The 13,481-nt window shown below is 38.4% G+C and overlaps 2 protein-coding genes across 2 annotated transcripts; both read right to left on the minus strand.

The window, feature by feature from the left end:
- Positions 1–2,449: 2,449 nt before the first annotated feature.
- Positions 2,450–3,412, minus strand: LOC118774634 (odorant receptor 131-2-like). The gene has a single exon (XM_036524022.1). It carries the CDS (start codon positions 3,410–3,412, stop codon positions 2,450–2,452), a length of 963 nt encoding a protein of 320 aa, XP_036379915.1.
- A 5,366-nt stretch (positions 3,413–8,778) lies between these two features.
- LOC118774628 (odorant receptor 131-2-like) lies at positions 8,779–9,741 on the minus strand. The gene has a single exon (XM_036524017.1). It carries the CDS (start codon positions 9,739–9,741, stop codon positions 8,779–8,781), a length of 963 nt encoding a protein of 320 aa, XP_036379910.1.
- Positions 9,742–13,481: the final 3,740 nt, after the last annotated feature.

Here is a 13,481-nt window from a genome sequence, read left to right on the forward strand (position 1 = left end):
ACCCAGCATCCCAGATGGGTCCTGTATATAGAACCACAAGTACAGAGGGCAAAGTGATGCATGAGATTCCCTTTTGTGAATTCCATGTTTTCTAATAGAATTCCATCCAACTACAGCACTTACCACATCAACTGCTAAATTTTCTCTTTAAGTGGGCAGAAAATGTGATGACTTGGGAATTGAATATCAAGGATCAAACTAATCAGAATCACTTGAATGAATTGTTGGCTACTGCAATCTGTCAACATTCGGTAAAAAACTGTTTACAGACAGCACAGGATTTACAATGGATTTACAATGATTGCTGGCCTCTTTATATGTGTGACCTTGCAGACCTCCTTGTATTCCAAGTCTAATCTACTATCACTACTACATGCCACCCATCAGTTCTAAATATGACTACCCCCCTGAAATGGAGGTCTGCTGCCACATTAGACAACACAAGAAGATTGTAAAAAGTGAGCCTGCAAGACATTTGCACATGACTATTAGGCCCAGACTTTTACTGATATGGTAAAAATAAATCATCTTAAAAACAAGGATATACCCAAGGTTTCCAGCATTTATTATACTCTCACACATTACATTAGCACACAATGTCCTTGTCATCTTTTTGAAGAAAAAAAAGTTTTTATTAAATCTTACAGTTAACATTTTAAAATGTGTTTTAGTGTCCATTTGCAACAGTCTTGACTTTTTAGGTCTGCATCTGAAGTATCTCAGGAAGAGGGGTCGGAAAGCGACATCCCTCAGGCCGTAAATCAGGGTACTTGTCATCTTTTTGAACCAAAAACGTTTTTATTAGATTTTGCAGTTATCAGCATAAACAGAGCTCTGTCTGTATATTTGTACCTCTGTAGGGTCTTGGTTTCAACAAAAAATAAGGAAAAGTGGACAAAATCTTTTAAAATCAGGCAACCGTTGGTGTCTAGGATTAGCATGGCAAATATGCATCACATTTATACTCTTACTAACATTGCACTTTCAGATATTACACAAATAAAATGTGTAACATTATTCTTTAAACATGAGGGTTTAAGGATTCAAGGATTCACTAAAGGATTCAACCATTACAGTGATTGTGTTATTTGCGTTATTTGTTTGTACAAATGACAGCATATGAATTTTTTTTTGATAGTGCCAACCAGTTTGTCAACTTGAGAAATGACTTGACCATATACTACTTGCAATTGCCACAACAATCTGCCGCAACAACCTCAAATTCCGTCAAGCATTTGTTGATGCCATTCAGACCCATCTCAAAGAGAGACTTGGATTAAGATGGATTGGTTTACTTCCATTGACAATAAAACTAGACAAAGACAAAAACAAAGGAAAGAGAGCAGTGCCAGCACCTGTATCTGACGACTGAGGAGGTTGGGGGATCAGTGTTGTTCTTGAGAGGAGTTCACTTATATTCTTTATTCCCAGTCTTAGTAGGCTGTGGAACTGCCATTTGTTTTATTTTCAACATACATACAGGCAAGTAAGTTAGGCCTTATCCTGTTGTCATAATCATAGTTTCAACCCTCTAATGATTTGGAAAAGGATCAGTTGTATAGAATTGCTAGCTAGCTGTTAATAGGAAATGCTCACATAAACAAGTCAGAAATTATTTAGTCAACAGCTCAGTGTGTGGATAAAAAGGGAAACAACTGTGTGGATTGCTAAATAAAATTATTACTGTTCAATTTTTGTTGAGTAAAGATAGAAGAAATAAAGATCCTTTCTGATTTCAGTCAATGCCTTATGTTTCACATTCAGGCTAATGAAGAAACCTCATGGGGGATTTCAGACATGTTGGCGTTTTTAATATGCAATCTAAAAATATTATTTTTACAGCAGTTAAAGTTTGTGCTGGTTAGTGTTAGGACACTGAATGGTTTCCATCATTTTAAAAATTCCATGTCCATTAAAAACTGATGATTTGGATCATGGTAAGGACACCACCAGCAGGTTTCATTATTAAGAAAATATTTCTGTCATGTGTTGTATTCTGGATATGGGTATCTGCAAGGCAAAGAAGGAAAAAAAATGTAGTGTAATATTCTGGCAGCAGTAATGAAATGTGGTGTGGTATTCTGGCATTAGTATTGAAATGTAATGTGGTATTTTGCAAGTAGAAATGAAATGTAATGTGTTGTTCTGGCAGCAGTAATAACTTGTGGAGAAATATTCTTTCACTGGTAATGAAATTTGTTGTATTCTGACAACAGCGAGGAGTAAAGGTTGTAGTCCAATACTGTTGGCCTGATAGGTATAGTTCTGACTCATACATGCAAATGTTTGATGTCGCTCCAAAACAAAGCAAGTGATATAATTGGGTTAGGGAACATGTATCAAGTATTTATTTTCCATTACCCTGAATAAGAGCATATTTCATTTGCAAATCAATCATACAAAGTATTTCAAGAAAATCTTCTTATATGAAACAAAATGTTTTTTATTTTTAGTGTGAAATCATTACTGGCTTGATGCTACCAGGCCTACATCTGAAGTAGCTGAGGAAGAGGGGCCGGAAAGTCTCATCCCTCAGGCCGTAAATCAGGGGACTCAGGCATCGGGGGAGGATGATAAGGACAAAAAAAAGCAAGACACGCAAATGTAAGAACAGGACAACAGGTATTGTGGACATGATACGTTCAAGGATGCCGTACAGAAAAGAGGTGAGACACAGTCCCAGCTGAATCAGGTGGAGCAGCACAGTCTTGCGGGCCTTCTTAGCTGAATCCTTGTCTGTGGAGATGGACCTGGCTGCTATCATAATGGCGACATATGTGTAGATGATGATTACAGCCACACTCACAAAGTAAAAACTGTTGAGTCCGTAAAAAAAGTCAAGTTGCCACTTGGCAATGAGCAGCCTCTCCCGTGTGCAAAATGTGGGTGCGTTGAAAGAATGGGGCATTGTCACAGTTATGTAAAACATGTCAATGACAACATTGAGGGAGGCAAGTAACCAGACTACCCCAACAGCGATGTTTGTCCTTTTCTGTGTGGTGATCTCTGCATGACGCAAAGGGTAGCAGATGGCCACGTAACGTTCCAGTGACATCACTGCCAGGTTCAAGGGGCTGAAGTTGTATGTGGCGATACAGAATAGTATCACCAGAGCACAGATAGCCTTGAACACATAGAGATATGCCAGGGCAAATAAGTACAGCACTGTGTTGCTCAACAGAAGGATGGAATCGCTGAGGACCATGTTAGCAAAGAGGATGTAGCGGGACGTCTCCCTGAAGACGGGTTTGCTCCTCAAAGTGAAGAACATGACGCTATTCACATAGACGAAGAACAGGGATGTGGACAGCACCATAACTACTTGTGTTACAATCTCCCCATCCAGTTGTACAAGGAAGGCTTGTTGGTGTATGAACAAAAGTTCCCCAGTGGAAGCATTGCCTTCATCCATAAATCACTTCCCTTTGTTGTCACGTAAAAATCTGTTTAAATGTTCATGGATCAGATCAGAAGGGAAAAAGCATGAAGTAGCAGTCAGTTAGATCGACCTTCGTTGGAAATAAAACTGGGAATACCTTTCAAATCCTTGAGCATCAGCATCCGACACAGTAAGTGATGATGACCTCTCTGCTGTGATTTATATAGATGAGAGGAGATGACAATGACATCATGCAGTCATCACCATGGTGTATACAATGACTTACCCCTGAGCCAGATCTCAACGGGTGTTTGTTTATTTGTCTTTGTATGAGACAAGTGATTAATGATTAATAACCCATAATTCCCTATGCATAGTCACCAGGAGAGAAGCTGTGCACATTCTCACAATCAAAGCTCAGGTCTTTTACAGGAGATTTTTGTGTTAAAAGTTGGTGCAGTCATAAGGCATGTCCTGCAGTGTCTACACACCTAATTTTGATTAACCCAACTCATTTGCTTATTACATGCATATCTGAGAGTGCATTGTGGATATGCACATAGTTTTACATGGATACGTTTGTAATTTTTTAAGATTCTATTTTTGTAATATGCTGATTTATCAAAATCATGGAAAATTATTCTAGACAGTCGAATTGTCAGTGAGAAGCGGAGATAATTAAAAACTGAACAATAACAACAACCTGCCTTGTGCCACATGTGTTTGGGCCCCTAATAGTACACATGGTGCTCAACAGGACCTAAAATTTTTTTGCTCCCATGAGAACACAGCTACAGACTGATGCAATAGAATCAGCAAAATCATTGTACATGTACATACAAAAAAGATACAGGCTTACACATAATTTTTTCTGATAAAGTAAAATGCAGTTGATACAGATTCATGTAACTGTCATGGTCAGTTTTGTTAGGGCTATGTGTCTGGCCTATTGCAGTTAGTTTTGGGAAATGCATTAAAAATGGAACTATGGGTTAGGGGGTTAGACTGTGACATGTGGACTCCTGAACTCTTTTAAACGTAAAACAACATGAATTCTGCAAGCTGTCCTTGCATATGGGCATCTGCAAAGCAAAAGCTCAAGGCATCTTGTGCAATATTCTGAAAACATCAATGAAATGTAGTGTAGTAGTATGGCAGCAGTGTTGAAAAGCAGTGTAGTGTTTTGGCAGCAGTGAGTAAAGCTGGAAGACCTTGAACTGAACGCTATTCAGATGGCGTTTGAATTCTACAGGGACACACTTGTTCATGATGACGTTTTACCTCATTTGCTCCACTTACAGTTGTAGAAGTATGACTGAGTCATAGAATGTGGGAGAATCATGCTTCAGGTGAGGATTGATGTGCTGCTGAACAACTCCAGAGTGCAGGAAACAGCTTTGCACAGCCCTTCTGCTCCATCATTAACTGTCATTAATTATTAACAGATACTCTGCTGCTGTGGGCCTAATTGTGACCCCTTGTTTGCTCTCCTGTTTGTCTGTGGAGGTGCGTTATAATGTTATGGGCTGAATGTCACAGGCCTCAGTCAGGATTTAGTGACAGAGGCAGCCAGGCTTTGAACTCTGAATAGGTCAGCTTTGAGTGTGTCAGCTGCATAATCCAGTTGTGTGTCAGTAGCATAATCCAAATCGCATAATTTTAGAGATAATGCTCAGTTAATAAATATAATAAACTGAAAAGTTCTTCCAGAACTTTTAAGGACATTGTTTCTCTAGCTTTCTCCTGGGTGAGAAGTCTCTAGTTCAGATGATTCCAAGATTAACATATTTTATGGGGAAACATAGAGTAAATATATTTATTCTCTCTACACTTTCAAGAAAAAGATCTTTAACAGCAGCTCTGTACCCCAGCCAGACTTTCCCTGATTTTTGCCTGCTTCCTCAGTATAGTCCCAGGCTTTGGCCTTCTCACCACATAGGGCCATCTGCTTTAGAGCTGATTTATGATTTATATGCAAATGGAGTGAAATGTTGTTGAGATGTTGAAAGCATTTCAAGGAGAGAATTTCATTGATGATCTGAAAATACGCATCTGAAAATTCATATGCTTGTACTTATGTAGTGATGTGTAGGAGGATGAAAGATATATGTTTGCAGTGAATCAGAAGCTAAAATGCCTGACTGACAAAGCATTGCAAGTTTCCCTATCCAGAGAGGGTAAAAACAGGTGCGGGAGGTCAGTGGTGCACCAAGGCATCCACACCCAGCATCCCAGATGGGTCCTGTATATAGAACCACAAGTACAGAGGGCAAAGTGTTGCATGAGATTCCCTTTTGTGAATTCCATGTTTTCTAATAGAATTCCATCCAACTACAGCACTTACCACATCAACTGCTAAATTTTCTCTTTAAGTGGCCATTAAATGTGATGACTTGGGGATTGAATATCAAGGATCAAACTAATCAGAATCACCTGAATGAGTTGCTAGCTATTGCAATCTGTCAATATTCGGTAAAAAAATGTTTACAGACAGTACAGGATTTACAATGGATTTACAATGATTGCTGCCCTCTTTATATGTGTGATCTTGTAGACCTCCTTGTATTCCAAGTCTAATCTACTACCACTACTACATGCCACCCATCAGTTCTAAATATGACTACCCCCCTGAAATGGAGGTCTGCTGCCACATTAGACAACACAAGAAGATTGTAAAAGGTGAGCCTGCAAGACATTTGCACATGACTATTAGGCCCAGACTTTTACTGATATGATAATGCTGCTGCATTTGTGGAATGAGAGACCAAGGCTCAGTTGCCAGCTACATCAATTAGGCTGATAGTCTCCTACCGAAAGAGGACTCACCTTCACCACTGTAAAGAAATATTATGGTAAAAATAAATCATCTTAAAAACAAGGATATACCCAAGGTTTCCAGAATTTATTATACTCTTACTCAGTACTTTAGCACACAATGTAAATCAGGGTACTTGTCATCTTTTTGAACCAAAAACGTTTGTATTAGATTTTGCAGTTATCAGCATAAACAGAGTTCTGTCTGTATATTTGTAACTCTGTGGGGTGTTGGTTTCAACAAAAAATAAGGAAAAGTGGACAAAATCTTTTAAAATCAGGCCACTGTTGGTGTCTAGGATTAGCATGGCAAATACGCATCACATTTATACTCTTACTAACATTACACAAATAAAATGTGTAACATTATTCTTTAAACATGAGGGTTTAAGGATTCAAGGATTCACTAAAGGATTCAACCATTACAGTAATTGTGTTATTTTCATTATTTGTTTGTACAAATGACAGTATATGAATTTTTTTTGACAGTGCCAACCAGTTTGTCAACTTGAGAAATGACTTGACCATATACTACTTGCAATTGCCACAACAATCTGCCACAACAACCTCAAATTCCTTCAAGCATTTGTTGATGCCATTCAGACCCATCTCACAGAGAGCCTTGGATTACGATGGATTGGTTTACTTCCAGTGACATAGTTTATGCTGGGTTAGGCGTAAACTAAATAGGATATTTCCTAGGGTGCCACCCATCACTGAAGGTGAAATGTAGTATATATTTATATTTAGTTTAATTTTGGCAAATCTGGTGAGTAGCTGAGTAAGCAAGGAATAAAAAAGGTGGTATAGATATCACAAGCCTTGGCTGAAGTGACCACTTGCCGCTGATCCAGGATTAATTTTGACAACAACCTTATACTCAACTAACCCTGTCATTAACATTTTTATGAACATTTTAATTATTTCACCTGATCCATTATCTAGGTAATATTAGCTACGTGATAAATTTTGTTGTGCTTGATAGCTAGCTATCTTAGTTAGCTGGCCATAGAAAGCAAATGCAATTAGATTGTCTTTGCTAGCTAGGGCTGGCTACTTAGCAGAAAATACACATTGTGCTCATTTCTCTACCTACTTAGTCAGCCAAATTTTGAGGAGCATAACCAATGTGAAAATTAATTGAGGCAAATAGCTGTTTATGCATTAAGTTTAAATGTTTTGGTCCAGCAAAATCTTGCCTAGGGCACCAGAAATGCTCGTATTCACTTTGGCTATCACTCCTGTATTGATATTAAGCAAACTCCTGAGATACTGTGGATGTTATGGGTTTGTGACCTCATTATCCTTTTTGCCATTGGATTTTCTTTTCCCACTTACTTTCTCGGGGGTTATGGAAAAGCTTATCAACTGCCTCAGACTGCTCCCATGGTTGTGTGTTTTTAAAGCCAATAAAACAAGACAAAGACAAAAACAAAGGAAAGAGAGCAGTGCCAGCACCTGATGACTGAGCTGGTTGGGGGATCAGTGTTGTTCTTGAGAGGAGTTCACTTATATTCTTTATTCCCAGTCTTAGTGGGCTGTGGAACTGCCATTTGTTTTATTTTCAACATACATACAGGCAAGTAAGTTAGGCCTTATCCTGTTGTCATAATCATAGTTTCAACCCTCTAATGCTATGGAAAAGAATCAGTTGTATAGAATTGCTAGCTAGCTGTTAATAGCAACTGCTCACATAAACAAGACAGAAATTACTTAGTCTATAGTGTGTGGATAAAAAGGGAAACAACTGTGTGGATTGCTTAATAAAACGATTACTGTTCAATTTTTGTTGAGTAAAGATAGAAGAAATAAAGATCCTTTCTGATTTCAGTCAATGCCTTATGTTTCACATTCAGGCTAATGAAGAAACCTCATGAGGGATTTCAGACATCTTGACGTTTTTAACATACAACCTAAAAGTATTATTTTTACAGCAGTTAAAGCTTGTGCTGGTTAGTGTTAGGACACTGAATGGTTTCCATCATTTTAAAAATTCCATGTCCATTAAAAACTGATGATTTGGATCATGGTAAGGAAACCACCGGCAGATTTCATTTTTAAGAAAATATTTCTTTCAGGTATTCTGGATATGGGTATCTGCAAGGCAAAGAAGGAAAAATAATGTAGTGTAATATTCTGGCAGCAGTAGTGAAATGTGGTGTGGTATTCTGGCAACAGTATTGAAATGTAATGTGGTATTTTGCAAGTAGAAATGAAATGTGTTGTTCTGGCAGCAGTAATAACTTGTGGAGAAATACTCTTTCAGTGGTAATGAAATTTGTTGTAGTATTCTGACAACAGCGAGGGGTTAAGGTTGTAGTCCAATACTGTTGGACTACAACAGTATTCTGACAACAGCGAGGGGTTAAGGTTGTAGTCCAATACTGTTGGCCTGGTAGTTATAGTTCTGACTCATACATACAAATGTTTGATGTCACTCCAAAACAAAGCAAGTGATATAAATGGGTTAGGAATATGTATCAAGTATTTATTTTTCATTACCCTGAATAAGAGCACATTTCATTTGCAAATCAATCATACAAAGTATTACAAGAAAATCTTCTTATAAAACATGTTTTTTATTTTTAGTGTGAAATCACAACTGGCTTGATGCTACCAGGCCTACATCTGAAGTAGCTGAGGAAGAGGGGCCGGAAAGTCTCATCCCGCAGGCCGTAAATCAGGGGACTCAGGCATCGGGGGAGGATGAGGAGGAGAAAAAAAAGCAGGACACGCAAATGTAAGAACAGGGCAAAAGGAAGTGTGGCCACGATACGTTCAAGGACGCCGTACAGAAAAGAGGTGAGACACAGTCCCAGCTGAATCAGGTGGAGCAGCACAGTCTTGCGGGCCTTCTTAGCTGAATCCTTGTCTGTGGAGATGGACCTGGCTGCTATCATAATGGCGACATATGTGAAGATGATGATTACAGCCACAGCCACAAAATAAAAGCTATTGAGTCCATGATACAAGTCAAGTTGCCACTTGGCAATGAACAGCCTCTCCCGTGTGCAAAATATGAGTGCATTGAAAGAATGGGGTTTTGTCACAGTGGTGTAAAACAAGTCAATGACAACATTGAGAGAGGCGAGCAACCAGACTATTCCAATAGTGATGTTTGTCCTTCTCTGCGTAGTGATCTCTGCATGACGCAAAGGGTAGCAGATGGCCACGTAACGTTCCAGTGACATCACTGCCAGGTTCAAGGGGCTGAAGGTGTGTGTGGCAATACAGAATAGCATCACCAGAGCACAGATAGCCTTGAACACATAGAGATATGCCAGGGCAAATAAGTACAGCACTGTGTTGCTCAACAGAAGGATGGAATCGCTGAGGACTATGTTAGCAAAGAGGATGTAGCGGGACGTCTCCCTGAAGATGGGCTTGCTCCTCAAAGTGAAGAACATGACGCTGTTCACATAGACGAAGAACAGGGACGTGGACAGCACCATAACTACTTGTGTTACAATCTCCCCATCCAGGCGTACAAGGTAGGCTTGCTGGTATATAAATGAAAAATCCTCAGTAGAAGCATTGCCTTCATCCATAAATCACTTCCCTTTGATATCACGTAAAAATCTGCTTAAATGTTCATTGCTCAGATCAGAAGGGAAAAAGCATGAAGTAACAGTCAGTTCGATAGCCCTTCATTGGAAGAAAAACTGGAAATACCTTTTAAATCCTTGAGCATTGGCATCAGACACAGTAAGTGATGATGACCTCTCTGCTGTGATTTATATAGATGAGAGGAGATGACAATGACATCATGCAGTCATCACCATGGTGTATACAATGACTTACCCCTGAGCCAGATCTCAACGGGTGTTTGTTTATTTGTCTTTGTATGAGACAAGTGATTAATGATTAATAACCTATAATTCCCTATGCATAGTCACCAGGAGAGAAGCTGTGCACATTCTCACAATCAAAGCTCAGGTCTTTTACAGGAGATTTTTGTGTTAAAAGTTGGTGCAGTCATAAGGCATGTCCTGCAGTGTCTACACACCTAATTTTGATTAACCCAACTCATTTGCTTATTACATGCATATCTCAGAGTGCATTGTTTATATGCACTTAGTTTTACATGGATACGTTGTAATTTTATAAGATTTTATTTTTGTAATATACTTACTTATATATACTTATATAGTATAGTATATAATATACTATCTATAGTATAGTATATACTATATATATATATATATATATATATATATATATATATATATATATATATAATATACATATATACTAAACTATATACTATATACTATACTATATATACTATACTTGTAATATACTATACTATACTTGTAATATATACAAAATTTATCAAAATCATGGAAAATTTATTCTAGACAGTCGAATTGTCTAAGCTGTTGTTGCTGGGTGCTGTTGCTTAAAACATAGAGGAGATTTACATTTATATAGCTGGCCTGACACTTCAAATTTCTTGATTATCACTGTTTATTGTGCGAGTCTAACAAGCTAGATTAAAGAATTTTGGCCACAGTCACATCCTCAGATGTGTCATGAGCCATTTGCATAGTAGGCCTAAAGGACCTGCTGTAGAATAAATCACTGCCTGTGTCTTCCTATGATGTAAAAGGATTGATGTATATGTTTAGGAGAAGAGGGAGGAAGGGAACGGGATTATTATTATTATTATTATTATTATTATGATTATTATTATTGTTGTTGTTGTTGGGTTTAATATATTTGAGACTGTCAAAGTATCTTTTTATCTCTCAATATGTATTAAGGGTATCTGAGATCATCAATACATTTCTGTACATTATGTTCATTTAGTAGAAGGTCTTATCCAGAGCTACTGACATGGGTTACAATTTTTACATGTTGTCCATTTATACAGCTAGATATTTACTGGGGCAATTCTGGGTTAGGTACCTTGCCCAAGGGTACAGCAGCAGTGCTCCGGCGGGGAATCAGACCAACACCTTTTCACTTATGAGCCCTGCTCTTTTCCACTATAATAAAATAGGCTGAAAAAAATATTTTATGTAACATAAAATGGATGAACATTTCTGGAAATCTATACCAAAAATCTGACTCATATTCAATGCAGTTAAAGATTTTCAAATAAAGGCCTCTTAACCTGCCTTTAGAGTTCAGGATTGTTTGTTTCAGCAGGTGATGAAACAGAAGAAGGTGTATTGCGAATGAATAAACCTAGTCCCTGTTGTGTGAACAGGCCTTGTCAGGTGAGGACCGATGCTCTGCTGAAGTTCTGCTGTTCTTCTCCTGATATTTAGGAGAAGAGGGAGGAAGAGAGCTGTCACTCCATTGTTATTATTCTGATTATTATTGTTGTTGGGACTATTTGAGACTTTCAAAGTATCTATTGATCTCTCATTATGCAATCAGGATAGTTCAGATCATCAGTACATTACTGTGCATATTGTCATTTGGCAGAAGGTCTTATCCAGAGCAACTGACATGGGTTACAGTTTTTACATGTTGTCCATTTATACAGCTGGATATTTACTGGAGCAATTCTGACTTATATACAGTGCATTTAAAGATCATCAGATAAAAGCCTCTTCAGAGTTCAGAATTGTTTGTTTCAGCAGGTGATGAAACAGAAGAAGGTGTATTGCGAACGACGAAATCTTGTCCCTGTTGTGTGAACAGGCCGTGTCAGGTGAGGATTGATGTGCTGCTGAACAACTCCAGAGTGCAGTAAACAGCTTTGCACAGCCCTTCTGCTCCATCATTAACTGTCATTAATTATTAACAGATACTCTGCTGCTGTGGGCCTAATTGAGACCCCTTGTTTGCTCTCCTGTTTGTCTGTGGAGGTGCGTTATAATGTTATGGGCTGGATGTCACAGGCCTCAGTCAGGATTTAGTGACAGAGGCAGCCAGGCTTTGAACTCTGAATAGGTCAGCTTTGAGTGTGTCAACTGCATAATCCAGTTGTGTGTCAGTAGCATAATCCAACTCGCATAATTTTAGAGATAATGCTCAATTAATAAATATAATAAACTAAAAAGTTCTTCCAGAACTTTTAAGGACATGGTTTCTCTAACTTTCTCCTGGGTGAGAAGTCTCTAGTTCAGATGATTCCAAGATTAACATATTTTATGGGGAAACATAGAGCAAATATATTTATTTTCTCTACACTTTCAAGAAAAAGATCTTTAACAGCAGTTCTGTACCCCAGCCAGACGTTGCCTGATTTTTGCCTGCTTCCTCAGTATAGTCCCAGGCTTTGGCCTTCTCACCACATAGGGCCATCTTCATTAGAGCTGATTTATGATTTATATGGAAATGGAGTGGAGTGTGTTTGAGATGTTGAAAGCATTTCAAGGAGAGAATTTCATTGATGATCTGAAAATACACATCTGAAAATTCATATGCTTGTACTTATGTAGTGATGTGTAGGATGATGCAAGACATATGTTTGCAGTGAATCAGAAGCTAAAATGCCTGACTGACAAAGCATTGCAAGTTCCCCTATCCAGAGAGGGCAAAAACAGGTGGTGGAGGTCACTAGTGCACCAAGGCATCCACACCCAGCATCCCAGATGGGTCCTGTATATAGAACCACAAGTACAGAGGGCAAAGTGATGCATGAGATTCCCTTTTGTGAATTCCATGTTTTCTAATAGAATTCCATCCAACTACAGCACTTACCACATCAACTGCTAAATTTTCTCTTTAAGTGGGCAGAAAATGTGATGACTTGGGAATTGAATATCAAGGATCAAACTAATCAGAATCACTTGAATGAGTTGTTGGCTACTGCAATCTGTCAACATTCGGTAAAAAACTGTTTACAGACACACAGGATTTACAATGATTGCTGGCCTCTTTATATGTGTGATCTTGCAGACCTCCTTGTATTCCAAGTCTAATCTACTATCACTACTACATGCCACCCATCAGTTCTAAATATGACTACCCCCCTGAAATGGAGGTCTGCTGCCACATTAGACAACACAAGAAGATTGTAAAAAGTGAGCCTGCAAGACATTTGCACATGACTATTAGGCCCAGACTTTTACTGATATGGTAAAAATAAATCATCTTAAAAACAAGGATATACCCAAGGTTTCCAGCATTTATTATACTCTCACACATTACATTAGCACACAATGTCCTTGTCATCTTTTTGAAGAAAAAAAAGTTTTTATTAAATCTTACAGTTAACATTTTAAAATGTGTTTTAGTGTCCACTTGCAACAGTCTTGACTTTTTAGGTCTGCATCTGAAGTATCTCAGGAAGAGGGGTCGGAAAGCGACATCCCTCAGGCCGTAAATCAGG

The sequence above is a fragment of the Megalops cyprinoides genome, chromosome 3, assembly GCF_013368585.1.
Source record: "Megalops cyprinoides isolate fMegCyp1 chromosome 3, fMegCyp1.pri, whole genome shotgun sequence".
In the NCBI taxonomy this organism is placed as follows: Eukaryota; Metazoa; Chordata; class Actinopteri; order Elopiformes; family Megalopidae; genus Megalops; species Megalops cyprinoides.

What these genes read in the sequence shown, in the direction of transcription:
- LOC118774634 (XM_036524022.1), bottom strand. Translation starts at nt 3,412, where the DNA reads ATGGATGAAGGCAATGCTTCCACTGGGGAACTTTTGTTCATACACCAA.
- LOC118774628 (XM_036524017.1), bottom strand. Translation starts at nt 9,741, where the DNA reads ATGGATGAAGGCAATGCTTCTACTGAGGATTTTTCATTTATATACCAG.